Raw genomic sequence first — 15,867 nt, 5'->3', positions numbered from 1 at the left:
TTTGGAGAATAATTTAAGGTAGTGTGACTCCTATTTAAATTAAACTGTTGCAGTGAAATGTAAACTTTTTTTTTTGCTATTTATTCATTTATCGCAAGTTATACAGTCATCACAATATTGATCACTAATATTGCCTGTTTTCCTCATATCGTGCAACCGTAGTAGGAATTAACATAACACTTAAAAGCTAAAGAAATTTGACATTGCATGCTGTAGGCCCTTTAAAGTCCTGATTTGTTGCTTCCCTTTTTTGAAAATTCACTTCAGCTTGTGTTCCTCCTAAAAACTGGATTCAGACCGGAGCTCTGCGTTTTCATCTGCTTCATTTCCAGCAGCATTTCCCGTTTCTCTTCTAGTATTTTAATGCGTTTCAGTCAAGAAATCTCATGACGTCTTGACTAAACTCATAATGGTGACATGAAGTTTTTGTGTTGTTTTTCAGAAGGTTCAACCCGAACGTGTGACCTAGCGGTCTGACCTGCAGGAAGGAGCGGCGTGATCCTTGAGGCAGTTTATTAAATATCAAAACATTAAATTAAAACCACAGATTTTCATTTTAAGAGGCTTCATCTGCACCAACATGAGGCCTGCAGAGTCCTAAAACTGATCGCTTCGACTTCAGGCTAAAATTCGGGCCGCTGCCCTGTAGACGTAGTGGTTTCAGTGCAAACGCCTGTGGAGGCGGAGCCTGTGACGGGCCGTCCTGTTCAGGGTCATCACTGATTAGTCTTCAGCCCGCCTCAGTCCTCCAGATCCTCCGTTGGCTGACCCGGCAGGATCCAGGCCCCTCCCCTTTCAGGGTCCTACCCTCCAGACTGAGGGAGGGGTTAAAGCAGCAGAGGTGTGTGCTCCCCCGCCGGCTCCCTCCGTCTGGTGAGCTGCCGCGCTCGCTCCAGCAGGCGGCTGGGCAGCGGCGGGAAGTGGTGGCTGGGGTCCAGGACGTTGGTCTTGCGGCGCTCGCGCTCCTGCTGCCACATCAGGTACGGGCTGGGGGGGAAGAAGGGGCGGGCGCGCTCGCGGTAGAGCTGCAGCACCACGCCGCACACGCCGAGCACCACCCACACCGTGATCATGGCGTAGTCTGGAAGGGACAGGGCGGGCGGCGTGAGAGAGGCCGTCGCCTCGGCGACAGCAGGCGGAGCAAAGACTCACCGATGGTTTGGAAGGGCACGTCGGTGAAGGCGGCGCTGAAGCGGCTGTTGAGCAGCCGCTTGAGGATGTTCAGCGTGATGAAGGACAGGCTGGTGTAGACGTAGGCGTTGACGGCCAGAACCGCCGCGTACCCGCCCACCACGCCGCACGTGCAGATGTTCCCCTGAGGCACAAAGAAGCCAGCGCACACATCCACCTCAGCTCTGAACGGCTGTTTCAACAGACAAAATGACCGTTTTTGGGCAAAGGGGAGGGGCTAGAGAGCAAGGATCAAAGGCAAGGAGGGAAGACTCATCAGAGGGACGCACGCCTTTAGAAAAGCCGGTTTTAACCATCGAAGCTGCAAAAATAAAAAGAGTTAAAAGCTCTGTCAGAATTCCTGTCCTAACCCCTAACTAACTACTAAACAACCTTATAGTGCAGCACTATGTAGTGCCCTGAATTTTAAAAGCCATTTGGACACCATGCCTACTTTTTTATTTATATATTTTTTAACTTGTCCTGTCCAACAGCTGGGCAGACAGATGAGAGCTGAAGGCCTCTATTGTTGGACATATTTTACTTTAACAACAGGGGTTAGTAATTTTCTGACAAACCAGAGGTATGTCTGAATAAACCCCTTTTGGAATCGAGGCCCAACTTTTTTTTTTTTTAAACGGCGTTTACGATGCCATCGATTCACAAAGTTAAAATCTAATCAATATGAGCGTTTTGCCACGAGTATTTATGAGTCCACTAAGTTCTGAAGATAAAAACGATGATGGTTACATTTAAACGCCGAAGCATTGCATTGTGGTCTATATTCGCCCATCTAGTGAGCATCGATGAACGCTGGCGTTTCGCAGAGACTCGATTTTGGAATTGTAGATTCAGACAGCAGTACAAATGCATCTAAGTGAACTTCCTCAAAACCTTTTTCACGCCAGTTTGCCAGCAGTTATAAGTTTGACTTCCTAGTTCCCATCAAGCAGGTGTAGTGGGGGAAGGGGGGGACGTGCAACTTGAATTGCTGATGACTTATTGACTTATTGACATTCTCTTCTGTAAACGTAGAGAGAATTCTGATTAAACTGCAGTTTTTATTCACTCAAATCGCTGTGAATCAGACAGAAACACTTCCTTTTCAAATAGATCGGACTCGTGACGTAGAACACACGCTGGGCGGGCCACAGGCTTCCTGCTCTGGGGAGGGGAACAGGGGGCGGGGGCACTCTGCGCCGACTATGTCCCAGAAAAGGACAGAGGTTGTTTGTCATTGAAAATCCATTTTTTTGATCCCAGCTCTCAAAGAAACTTGCATGTAAGCACCACATGTTGCTAAACCAGCTTAAGAGTTCAGTTTGATGTTAAATAACAACCTGACTTCCTGGATTCTCTCACAGTTGAGGTGTTTCATGAAGAAATGTTTCAGTGGAATCAGCAGCATATTCAGTAACTGATTTATTCTTACTTGGCCTCATTTGTCCAGTAGCTTTAAGTGTTTTAATTATTATTTCTGCTCTTTTGTTTCACATCAATTTGACTTTTTCTAGATTTTTTAAATTTTACTCAATAAAACAAAGTTTTTGTGAAAACCTCTCCTTTCTAGTCAAGACTTCAGCGTTTACATGAAATTATTTCAACATTTATATAGATTTTCTGTCATAGAAACCAAGGATTTCATCTATTCGCCACCTGATGGCGCCACAGTAAAGCGTGTTACCTCTCTGGGCCAGCGCAGGAAGAAGAGAGGAACCACCAGGACGATGCAGGAGAAGGTCGTCCAGAAAACGGCGTCAGAGTTCCTGAAGGCATCCAGGTCACCCAGCGGCGTGAAGAGCACCACGGAGGCCACCAGGAAGCCCAGCATGAGGCCCACCACGGCGACGCAGGCCAAGACCGAGCCGAAACGCCACCAGCTCATCATCAGGAGGACTCCGCCCACCACGCCCACCACGGCCGACACCGCCAGGCGCTCTGCGGAGAGGCGGACGCAAGCGGTGAAGGTCTGGGAGGGTTTCTGAGCCGCAGCTCGTGGCGGAGAATGAACGGACCGTCATAGTGGAGGTCGGTGGTTCTGGTGACGAGGACGAAGACGAAGAACGCCGAGAAGCTGAAGCCCATGCAGAAGAGCTCTGACCGTGGAGGGAAAAGGTCTGTTCATCTTCTGGAGGATTATTAGAACCACTTCCTGGCTCCGCCGTGGCTGAATGAGGAAGCGGACAGGAACCACTCACCACATTTGAAGAAGCGATGTCCAAAGAAGCAGACAAACAGGCCGGCCAGGCCGGTGATGGTGAAGAAGACCTTTGTGGAGACCTTTCCTGGAACAGACCCGACACTTTATTCCAGCACAGGAAAAGAGGCACATTTGCAGCTTGACGTTTCCTTCTGACGGATTCCTGAGGAGCTGACCGAGCGTCTGACAGCCGTCCAGGGCGGAGGTGAAGCTGCAGGCGTAGGTGTGGGCGGGAACGTAGGAGGCAGAGGTGTTCAGCAGCGGGTCCCTGACGATCACCGAGTAGATGACCCCCTGACCGGGGATGGAGTTGAAGACGGCGCTGGTCTTGTCTGTGGACAGCAGGGTCATGACCTTCACAGAACACGGGAGATGTCAGACCTTCAGAGGAGACCGCCGAGAACATCGACACTAGACGTTTACAAGGTCAAAATCCTCAAGAGCTGTGGGACTTGGTTGGAACTTCATTAGAGAGCCACGGACCAATCAGGACGCAGCAGCCGCTTTGGTTGTCTCAGCATTCACCCGGTGAAATTCATAAGATTGTTTGCTGTGCTGCTTAGGAGTGCTATCAAAGTGGATGGGATTCAAATGCTTTGGAAGTTTTTATTTTCTTCTTTTTGTACCTTATTTTCATTCAGCAGTGGATGCAGTTGTTTTCCCAGTACGTTTGTGCTACTTTATGGAAAAACTGTTAACCAATCACTTTGTAAGCCTGGACTCTCCCCAAAGTCGCATCCCAAAATAAAAAACTGCTTCGTTTTGTGTCAAAGCATCTAACCCTATAACACCAGCGACACAAAATAACACGCCTTTTAAGCAATTATCGTCATTCCAGCGGATTCTGAAGTGGATAAAAAAAACAACAGCTTTTTGCTGAAATGCAACATTTAAACACGTTAATTTCCGAAACGGTTGGAGAGTTAAGGTTACGCTCAAGCTAACAGTCCCGAGTTGAAGGGTTCACAGTTCTCGTCTTCACATCTTACAAATGGATTTTTCTCACAAACCCAGTGTTGATTTGAGCATAAAAGACATATTTGTTCTGCGTTGCGGTTATATTTAAGAGAAAGAAAAATTAGTTTCCCTATCTGTCCCACTGGTTAATACTGATCAATAATGTTCAGAAAGCCCTTGTAGTCGTGACGATGTGATCAGTCAATCGGGATTTTTCTTTTTGTAGAGGTGACGGGGAAGACAAGAGACTATTGCATAAACGGCCATCATCCGATTGCTAAACCGTCAAAAGCGAAGCTTTATCTCCAGTGGCGACGGTCTTTGGATCACCGTAACTCTTCTAACGTTTCCGTATTCAACCTAATTCCAGCAGATTCTTCTGGTTGAAGAGCTACCGCAGTCTAAAGAACTTCAACACCAGAGCTAAAGTTCTGGGTCAAACTAAAAATTACCCGTTTGCCGACTGCCGTCATCTGTTGGACGCCCGCCACAGCCTGATGCCCGGAAAACAGGCTGCTCTCCGACAGGTCGTTCTCTGGTAGGAAGTACTGGTAGACGTCGTACTGCAGCCGCCAGCGGGTGTTGGTGTCCGTGGATTCATCGCAGGCTGGAGGAGTCTGGCCTCTGACGGGAGGAAAACAACGGCCGTCAGCCCAAAATCTTTCACAGATTTCGGACTTTTCTCCCTTATTTGTCCAGTCCAGCAGCTGAGTGAACCGAATCTCGGATTGGACAGATTTTATTTCTGTTTTATACTCCAGGAGCCTCAAAGTTGTTGACAGGACGGCATTTTTTATGAACAACCGCACATTTGCAGGCATAAATACTGCCCAGAACACGCCCACTAGCCGGCCACGTTAGTCAGCGTTCCTACGACTTCATTCAAGTTAAATGTCAGACTTTTGAAGACCACGCATATCAAAAATTAAGACCAATTTCTCTGCCCATTTCCCAGCCCTAACGAGAAAAAACCCAAATCCTTGTAGTTTGGAACAATTGTTATCAAAAGAACAGAACATCTGAATATGTCTGCATCCATGACCAGACCCTCACAACCCTTTTGGAAGCAACTTCTTTTCAGTCTTGGCTCTTAACCCTTGTGCTATCCGAGGAACTTTAACGTTGGGAATTGGGTCATCTAGACCCACTAGACAGTGCTCTGAACCTTTTTTCTTCAATGATTTGTGATCTTCACTGGTGTCCATGGATTACATGAAATCTTTCCACCTTTATCCACCTTTGTCATGGTAGGGAGAACACGTCAATGGAAGAGTGGGGTCATCTGGACCCCTCAAGATAGCACAAGGGTTAAGCTAGTCCTCCATTCTCTTCCTTCTAAAGAGCCTCGGCTTCTGCCCCCATCTTTTACCTTTCTATTTCAATTCAATTCACTTTTATTTATATAGGCCAATATTTACAACAAAAGTCATCTCAATGGGCTTTCATCCCCGTGATTGTGTCCAAAATATGAATCTCAAAGAGCATAAAGTCATAGAATTCAAAAGGTATCGGCTAAACCAAACTAAACTGGGCATCCCTGCCCTTTGACCCTCCTTCTGGGTAAGGAAAAACTCCTAAAAGAAAATGGATTCCGTAAAAAGAGAAAAATCTCAGGAGTGTCCACATGAAGGAGGGGTCCTCCCCCAGGACAGACAGGCGATGTACCAGAACTCTTACAGAGAATTAGCTTATATAACTCTACAACTACATGATTGAATAGTCCAGCAGATGAGTCCAAGTCCAAATGGACGTGATATCTGGCCCTGGCTGCTGCTGCTACGCTAACCAATAGCTGTTCTAGCGCCTTGGCATTGGGTTGGAAAAAGAGAATCAGAACCAGTAAGAAAATCCACGTAGTTGGTCACAAGTTTGTTTGTAGTCCAGCCAGAGGTGTAAGTAACACCTCCACGTTGTATGATGTAATGTCCCCATGCATACTGTTAAACTCCTCCTCTTTGTTAATAGAGAATCCTCTCTCCAATGTCGCTTAGCTGTGGCAGAGATCAGCAGTTTTTCTGTTTTTTTGCAATAAGCCCACAGTTCAGGATAGGGCTCCCTAAGTCCCACTCCAACTATATTTTTATCTATTGTAAAATTGTTCCTAGTGGTGTGGTAATTATGATTATGCAGTTATGTTTTTTTTTAAGTCATATTTTCTGCAGCTCAGTAGGAGCTCATTAGAAATCCACCTCAGAGTTGTGGTTGATTGTAGGAGCAGAAGTAGCACTACTTTGAAATCCCAGCATTTCTTTGTTTACACTCTCTCCCACTAGCTTACAGACCCTCACAACCACAAGCTAACAGAGTAGCAACCAGTTCAGACGAGAAGAACGTTAATGTCTCTATTTGTTTCCAAGTGGAGGACTTGGAATTGGAGCAGAGCAGGGAGTCTTTGGCCCATCCCATGGCGGTTGCTGCGTCCCAAACGTGAGCTTTTTTTAAATAGTGTGTTTTCATTGGCTCCTGATTCATAACGATTTGAATAAAGACATACTCAGAAACGCAGTAAAGTCTTTTCTATATGTGCTCCTGTCCTCCTCTGGGTGCAAATTGGGACAAATGTCAAAATAGTCCAGCCAATCTAACCCCCATGTTCTGGTCATGCTCTGCTTTGGTAAACTATTGGTCAACAATTTTCAAAATCTTATCAGATGTACTCCATGTCACTTCCCAGCCTAGTGCAGAAGCAGCCATAGGTGGTGTTTAACGCCAAAACCCACATCCACTAAGAAATAGTCACAAAGATATACTTGTTTTTGCTACTCTAATAGCCAGAATATTACTGCACTGGAATCTAAAGACTCATCCACGGTGTCCCTGTGGCCGACTGATCCTATGCAACTATTACAACTCCAGAACCTAAAATATTCAGCTAGCGGGCCGAGGGACACATTTTCTCAGTCGGGGGTCCTCACATTCTACCATCACATCCCCTCAGTTTATAGTTTATAATCCGCCTCTTCTTAATTATTTGTTAAGGTTGAGCAATAATTGTCCCTGTATTTTTCTGTTATACGTTGTCCTTTGGTTTGTCTGATTCGCCCATTGATTTAGTCATACAGAGGCATGTCTTTGCTACATTTGCCTATTTATCACAGCTTTGTCTTCTATTGTTTCCTTCTCCTTCCTCCTACTTTTCAAATTATGGAGAGAGGGATTAACAAAGGTCTTACTTGCTGGGGGGGGGGGGGGGGCGATGTTTAAAAAAGAAAAAGAAAATACTAACTAAGTTGTATTTCTTCATTTCTTTTTATCTCATATATGAAACAATTTTCTTTGCGTTTTCACGTTTTCAGTAAAAACAAAAATAAGACACCCTGTTGAAGGAAAGTTACTCCAAGGTTAATGAGAAAATGTCAAGAATGTCTTTTGTCATGGCTGTAATAAGCCATCCTCATTTTCTCTGCTTACCGCTTCTGTTAACAAACTGGACTTCAGTAGTTTAGGATCCAGTAGAAAATTACTATAAAGTTTGTACAGTCTGATATTTGCTTGGCGCACTTTGGGCCTCTTGGTACCAGTTAAACATGGTTCCAACACCACAGCCTTGCTGAGAATTGTTGCTGACCGTGTCCATCTCTCTGTGTAGTGAACCATCTTCTGATGGCTGCTTCCAGCAGGATAAAGCACCATGTCATTAAGCTGGAATCATCTCAGACTGGTTTCTTCAACAGGACAATAAGTTCTCTGGACTCAAACGGCCTCTACAGTCACCAGATCTCAATCCAATAGAGAACCTTTGGGATGTGGTGGAACAGAAGATCGGCATCATGGATGTGCAGCCGACAAATCTGCAGCCACTGTGATGCCATCATGTCAACGTGGACCAAACTCTGTGAGGAATGTTTCCAGAGCTTTGTTGAATCAATGCCACCGAGGATTAAGAAGGTCCAACAATCTGCTGCACAAACCTGCAGACAAACGTCTGCAGATCCACACAGAAAATGCAACTTCAGAAAAGAAAACCTTAAACAGAAATGCATCTATTTTTTCTTGAAAAACAACCCACATATTTACCGGGTACTCTTAACTTTAACCACACAAGGATGGAAACAAACAGCAAAGAGCGGCACGGTTCTTTCATCTGTGCCACCCGGATGTTCATTTCCTCCACAACCACACGCGTTTGTAAAGAAGCTCCTACAAGCTTAAAACAAACAGAAAGACCTTCCCCACTTCTATGTTCAGTCAAAACATTCACTGAGAGTCCAGCATTGATAAGTCACGAAGAGCGTCCCATGTCTCAGCGACATGCTCGCCTGAAAGCACCGAGTTTCTGATTAGATGTTTCTGTCAACAAATGCTGAGACTTTTAAGATGCAAAAAACAAAAACAAAGAAAATCCTGATTTCTTTTGTCAGAAAGGCCAAGAACCCGTCCAGATGGATGCAGAAAACCACCTTTGTGGTCTCACACTCACTGCAGTTGTGAGAGGTCATGAGGCAGCCGGATCATATCAGCCTCCAGAACAAACACGCTTAAAAGAACCAATCGGCATCAGACGTCCAAAAACCACTGTTCCTAACGGGCTGCAAACTCGATTACATGCCGACTCTGGGATTTCCAAAATCAAGTGCCCACATAAAAGAGGAACCTCTCAGACGTACCCAGTCATCACAGAGAACGCTGGTGGAGATAAACGTCTGGTTTTGGGCGAATAGTGTTGAAACGAAAAATTTAATTCATTTAGATTGCAGGGAAATCGAAGAATGATGGTTACATGTATGGACCTTGACTGACCTTTAATCGGATTTCCAGCAGGTTCCTGCTTTTTCTCCACAAAAATGAGCACGAAAACAACTTAAGTGACCCAAAGAAATATAAGATTTTAGTGGCTAAACCATTGATTGTAAATAAGAACTGAACTGAGCGACTCCCCCCCCCTGGGGTTCCAAACAGGAAGTGCCCACTTGCTCCAAAAAAAGCCAAAATCCCAAAGACTTCTATAGAGAAATAAACAGCTTTTATTGGTCAAACTAACCGTTCTTGATCTGATACAGTTTTATTAACATCTTCTTGATAATCCTGATTCTTTTTATGATATTTTTTCTGTAGTTCAAGTTATAAACCGACCAATCAGATGTCTAAAAGTAAGTTGAACGCTTAAAACGTCTGATTGACAGATTCTCTCTGGCCTGATTTCAGTGGTAGGGGTGTGGTCTTCCACCAACACGCTCACTCCTGATTGGCGGGAATGGTTTCCATAGATACGATGTCTAGGACCGACTCAGACCAATCACTAACTTACTGGTGTAGTCTGGCTCCAACACGGCGACATTGGTATCGCAAAAATGGCAACTAAATCGACTTCATTTTGTAGGAGCCAGAAGTAAGTCATTCTCTATGGGTGACATCACACTCACTCAGTCCAGTTCTCTTTTATAGTCACGTTCTTTTACGACGACGACGACATCACTGAATCTGTGATAATGTTGATAATTAAGATTGAACATGAGAAATTAGGTGATTTTTGGATCAGAATCAGAATAAATAAAAAGACGTGTCATCTGCATATAAATAAAATTGTGAATAAATATCAACAAAACACTAAAACATAGTCCTGGAACATCTGTTTTGTAGTATGTAGTGATTAAAATGGATCTCATAAATCTCAAGAAAACAAAGAACAGCAGCTTTCCGAGAAACCACGCAGGAGAACAAGCCAAACAGGAAGTTACCTCTCGTATCCTAAGTTGGCCGATGCGAAGAGGACTGTGGTCTCATAGAGGTTGTAGCGTATGTAGACATTTGGGTCCACCTCCAAGCTGAACTCGGAGTTACAGGCTCCAGGAACTGGATCTGAAACATGTACACGTTGCTGCTTTATGATGTCAACTCAAAGTAAATGGGTATTTCAGGTTTTAGAAGCATCCTGTCATTCTAGTATGACTTCTTGGTACTTGGATGATAAAACCAGAGAGCTGTGGTGGAGAATCAGTGCAAGTGTTGGTCTGAACCAGCTCCAAGTCTGTATCTAGATCACCCACTGAGTTGTTACGAAACTTTTGCCAGTTTGGTTTTAGCAGAAATCTGCTTTCATTACTCAGAAGGTCCAACTTCCTCGTTTCAGCTTCTCGAGCAAATCAGAGCGGCAGCATGCAGGTGGGTGTTGCAAGGACTTCCTGACAGTTACCAGAGCCGGAGTAGGGCAGGATGACGCCGGTGCCCGCCACGGCCTCGCTGTCAGGGGACGATAGGAACAAAGACAGCGTGGTCTGGCTCGGCTCCAGAGCCGACAGGAGCCCCGAGTCCACTCCAGTCAGAGAGCTGCTCTGATCCGGCACCTGAGATAAACACACATACGGGTTTGTCAGTACATGTGGGGACCTGCATTGTACTGGGGAATAAAAACATCAGTAAACATTTGAAAAAGCAAACAACAGTTCTGGACTGTGTATGCCAACATGCTGAGACACTACAACTTTCCATGCAAACATCAGCAAAAACATGGAAAACTGGAATCTGTGCAACTGTGTGATCAACCCACGTCTCCTCTGGTGTTGAGTTGATTACCCATCACTGCAGAGCAGAGGAGCAACCCTGGATCTTCACGGGTCTCAGAGCTCAACAGTAAAGCCAAGGCGTCTAAGGGCAGTGAGACACGGCTGAACAACCACATGCACCACCCCAGCATAGGTGCAGCCTGTGATAAGAACCGCGTTGTCAAACTGCAGCTTTGTCTCAAAGACGTTGCTGCAACGGCCGAGTGTTGGGAACGCTCCGGCTGAAGTAACTACCAAAGAAAACAGGAAGCAGCGCTTTCTCAATGTGTGCGCGGAGTTAGACATCATCACAGTCTTCAGACGTATTTACACCTCTTAGTCTGTTTGCAAATTTTAAGAAATGATCGCAACTTTTTTGACATGATGGCACTTTTAATACACGACTGCAACTCTTCTAAAATGTTTGAAAACATGTCCACAGCTTTTAAGAAATCATTGTAACATTTCTGACAGGACTGGACATCCACCAGAGGCAAGGTGGGGTTCAGTGTCAAGGACACTTGACACATGGGCGGGCAAGGCGGGAATCGAACCCACAACCTTACGATTGGATGTGGACCCCCTTAGCACTGCACCACAGCCGCCCTGTCGCCATCTTTTCAGACATATTTGTAACTTTTCTAACATGAAAACAACTTTGTAGACGTGATTGCAACTTTGTTGACATGGTTGCAATTTCTTAGACTTTATTGCAACTTTTTAGACATTATTGCAATTTTGTTGACATGGTTGCAACTTCTTAGACATTATTGCAACTTTTTAGACATTATTGCAACTTTGTTGACACGGTTGCAACTTCTTAGACATGATCACAACTTTTCAGACATTATTGCAACTTTTTAGACTTGATTGCAACTTTGCTGACAGGGTCGCAAATGTTGTTTTTGAACATGATTGCAAGTTTTTAGGGGGAAAAAAAAAATTGCAGATTTTTAGACATGATTGCTTTTTTCCCACTTTTCAGGGATGACTGGAATCTCTCAGACATGATAAGTTTCCAGACACAACTGCACCCTTCAGACAGGATCACATCTTTTGCTTTTATTTGTTGAAACCTTCATTGAAAAGTTGCCTAAAACGATGCTCATCAGAGTCTGTGCTGCAGACTGCTAGACTGCAGGCAGATGCTGAAAATGTCAAAACAGAGAAAGCGATCAGATAGTTGTCAGAGGAAACTGAATCTACAGTAAGCTCATCGTTTCTCATTTGCACTTCCTCTTTCTCTGACGATTACTCACATCAACAAAATTCTGTTTGTAAAGAGGAGAGAAATCACTTATCGTCCAGATTTTTGTTTTCTCTTTTCCGTGATCAGGACTAAACCAACAAAGTTGACCTTAATACGTCCACAAGTTCGACCTGAGAGCGAGTTTTTCTCTGGGGACTCATGAGACCAGCACCAAGTGATTTTCTCCTGCTCTGCATGTCGTGACCCGTGGGCCGTTTATCAGCTGACTGCCACTTTCTCTGGGGGGGGGGGTCAGGCGACCTCGCGCACAAAGCTCCATTCATCACGCAGCGGCTGAACTAACCGTCTGGGCACACGCTGAGAAACATGTCTGCAGAGCTGAGGTTCCATGCGTTCAGCGTCACCGAGTCATCAGAATGACTCCACCGAGGATAAACAGAGCAAACGCATTTGTTTTGCTCATTGAAATGAAAATTGGTGTCTTCAGCTTCAAGCTTTCATCTCTGTCAGGGATGCTTCATTTTCTGACCCCAAAAAACATTAACCTGCAGCTGCAGACAGAAGAAACACTGAACAAATGCAATATGTCCTACATTTGCTTGCACTTAATTACAGTAAAAGGTTTCTTCCATTCACTGGAGACAGTTCTTTCAAGTGCAGCAAAACAATAATAGCTAGACTAAATGTATTGGTCTCTCCTGATATATACGAGCCTTTTAAAGCATGTCCACGTTTCCTTAGCTCTGAGTAAAAACAAAAAAGTGAGGTTTAAAAGATTTTATGATCAGCGGGTTTTCTGTAAACATCGGTGCTGAACGGGTTGAGCAGAAATGAAAGCGCGTGGAGGAGCGGCGCCTCACCCTGCTGTAGGAGAGTGTGGCGTTGCGGCGTTGCGTGTGGAACTGCAGCGTGATGAAGGCCACCTCCGGGAGAATCCTGGACACCACGGCCTGAACCGTCTCATTCTGCGGGATGCTCACGTTCTGGAACGTCCCCGGCAGGAAAGTCACCCGATCTGGGGGGGGGTACATGTACGCACGTGTGGTTTTGATCAACAAGCCAGGTGACTCTGACACTCGTAAAAAAAAACACACGTGCACTAAAAACAATTCAAAGTTCAGGACAGGTTGGCTGTGTAGTGAGTGTGATGTCACCCATAGAAAGTGGCTTACTTCCAGCTGCAACTATCAGGTTTTTGGCACTGTAAGGCACATTTACTTAATTATTTGAAACAAAAACCACAGTTTGGCTTACAGTCCAAAGTGCCTCACATGGATTAATTCTGTTGCATTCAACATTAGTTGTGAATACGGTAGGGTAGCTAACGTGTAGCGATGTTGGAGCGTGTTTTTTATGTGTTACTAACAAGGTTGAGAGGTAGCGTAGTGAAAGTAACACCAGTTTCAATGGGATCAGTCTGTTTTTTTCATGCGTTACAAACAAAATACTGTGAATAAGCTAACGTAGCTAAAGCATAGCCTGCTATGAACAAGTTCTAGTTAGGCACGGCAAGTTTATTTGTATATCACAATTCGTACACAAAGTAATTCAAGGTGCTTCAAAAAACAGAAAATGTCAACAAAACAGAAAAATGCATTAAAATCACAATACATCATAGAAATAATCAACGTAGTTAATATGATTGATGGTGTTCCCTAGAATCCGGTGTGCCCTATAGCGCCAAAAATACACTAAATGAAGTCCATTCAGTCGCCCCCCCTTTTTTTCGTGAGAACCAAGTGAGAACCAGAAATCGTCAGTAAGCAGCGATTTTTTTCCAAGCTGATCTGAGTCTGTGTTTCCACGGCAACCACTCTCACCAATCAGGAGTGGGCTATTGGGAGTCCAGGCCCCTACCGCTTGAGAGAATCTGTCAATCAAATGTTTGGAACGTTGGAGCCCTGTCAACAACCAGGCATGTCCTTAAGAGAAAAAAAAAAGGTATCAGAGCAAGAATGGGTGTTCTTGGATTGGAGCCAGCAGGTGCTTCCTGGGTAAAACGCCAGGGGGGTGGGGGTCACTCAGTCCAGTTCTCATTGAATGGTTCGGATGGTCAAAAACACTTTTCTAACTATTCTAACCTAACCAGCTCTAACCTTGGACCTTCAGCTGAAAAAAATAAAACCACACCTTCTTTATGCTCTCCTGAATTCATCCTGACGGACACAAAAATCTATTTCAAGATGCAACAAGTCGAAATAGTTTTATGACAATCACAATTGAAATAAAAAAACATGCTTCCATCTTTCTTTTTTTAAATGATTTCCTGAATTAACTGTTTTTCTCCCCTCTCTATCGCTGTGGCCTATTTAAGAGGAATGTGTAGAAAACAACTGAGACTTGTGCAACACGACATACCGACCCTTCCTCTGCAAGAGCCCTAGAAAGCAACAGTACAGAACCTCTTAGGGTCCATCGTGAGCTGTTGCATAACGTCTGCAGCTTCTCCTGAAGTGTCACCGTGACCAGGACTGTCCTTGCTGATAAATAAATGGGTGATTGTGGTCCAGCTCAAAGAAACAATCCCAACATAAGTTATAACACAACTTTCTAGGTGCTGGAATCTTTTTTTCCCATCTAGGACTTCATCCCCCCCCCCCCCTACACCCCCTCTCAACTTAAAATCATTTTCAGCAGGTTTGATACTTTTGAACCCAGGGGGTCAGAGTTCAGCTCACCTGCTGCTGCTGTAAATGAATGACTCACTGTTGTGTTTGGATAAAGTTCTCCTGACAGCTGGAGGGGGATTCTGATCACAATCAGGACATAAAACAAGTCATCTGATCGGACTGATCTGATCACAGGAGACTATTGATTTGGTAAATCTGTCACCGGAAAACAGTTTGTTTGGGTTCTTCTGTCAACTTTTAACCAGATTGAATCTGAAATCCTCGCCGCGCGAGCCTGTTAGGTTTTAAGCTAGCTGCGCTCAATCTGAACCGCCTTTTTTTGCGTCAAAATGTTGACGTTTTCCGCATAAAAAGTAATAAGAGAGAGAGAAAAAAGTGGCAAATTGAAGCATTTTAGTGTCTACTCACTCTCCACTTGAGCTCCAACGTCCGGCACCAACTGGTCATGCAGCAGCAGCAGCAGCAGCGCGCAGCAGACCCACAAAACCATCTCCTTCTGCTCCGTTTATGTGACTGAAAAACTATTTGACCTTTCTTTCGTTAAAATCATCGGAGAAAACGCAGCATAGCAGGACTTTGTGCGGGAAAGGCGAGAGCGGCATGTCTAGCCTCGCTGCTCCTCTGCTCCTCTCCTTCTGACCTCCTTCTCCCGCTGCGGCCCCTCGATGAAGGTCTCGCACCCAATCTCGCGATATTTAGATCGAATCCATTCCCAATACAACCACGCTCATTTAAATTTCACAAACACAAACACAAGAAAAGAAGCAGGAAGAGGTTTAAATCGTTTTTTTACCCATCTCCCACACGAATTTCTGCCTATTTTTTAATAATTCTTTTTCCTTATGTGGTCTTCCCTTCAGTGGTCACCACAGAAGATCACCCTGGTCTTCCTGACTCAACCTTTTGATTTTAGCCAGGCTTGGGACATGCACATTAAAGCGTTCATTAATTTTCTAAAACCTGCTCACCCACCTTGTGTCACAGAGTTGCTGGAGCCCATCCCAGCTATTGATGGGCAAAGGCGGAGTACACCCCAGACAGGTAGCCAGTGAAAAGTATTTATGGTATCTCACAGCACCCGATAGTCCCAATTGGTTACCCAAAAAAGCAATAATATGACCCAACCCTGCTTAATGTCTATTAATAACAATAATAAATCAAATCAGTGCAGTATAGATGTGTACCTTATGCAAATGCGTTCTGTTCACTGTAGCTGTT

General features: G+C 44.7%; 1 protein-coding gene across 1 annotated transcript; it reads right to left on the bottom strand.

Moving 5' to 3' along the window:
* Window positions 1-496: 496 nt before the first annotated feature.
* Window positions 497-15,320, bottom strand: tm7sf3 (transmembrane 7 superfamily member 3). The gene is made up of 11 exons (XM_004082878.4): window positions 15,058-15,320; window positions 12,880-13,034; window positions 10,461-10,611; window positions 10,006-10,126; window positions 4,780-4,951; window positions 3,547-3,724; window positions 3,369-3,455; window positions 3,186-3,266; window positions 2,855-3,108; window positions 1,153-1,315; window positions 497-1,081 (listed from the first exon to the last, which is right to left on the bottom strand). Exons 1-11 carry the CDS (start codon window positions 15,137-15,139, stop codon window positions 828-830), a joined length of 1,698 nt encoding a protein of 565 aa, XP_004082926.1. The 5' UTR covers window positions 15,140-15,320; the 3' UTR covers window positions 497-827.
* Window positions 15,321-15,867: the final 547 nt, after the last annotated feature.

Source organism: Oryzias latipes, chromosome 23, assembly GCF_002234675.1.
Source record: "Oryzias latipes chromosome 23, ASM223467v1".
Lineage (NCBI taxonomy): Eukaryota > Metazoa > Chordata > Actinopteri > Beloniformes > Adrianichthyidae > Oryzias > Oryzias latipes.
This window is presented reverse-complemented; position numbering and strand designations above follow the sequence as displayed.

Excerpts from the sequence above, each read along its gene's own strand:
- tm7sf3 (XM_004082878.4), bottom strand. The coding sequence starts at position 15,139 with ATGGTTTTGTGGGTCTGCTGCGCGCTGCTGCTGCTGCTGCTGCATGAC. Across the intron at positions 10,127-10,460 it reads CCTGCCCTACTCCGGCTCTG|ATCCAGTTCCTGGAGCCTGT; the intron begins GTAACTGTCAGG and ends TACATGTTTCAG. Across the intron at positions 3,725-4,779 it reads TGACGGCAGTCGGCAAACGG|GTCATGACCCTGCTGTCCAC; the intron begins GTAATTTTTAGT and ends TGTTCTGTGAAG.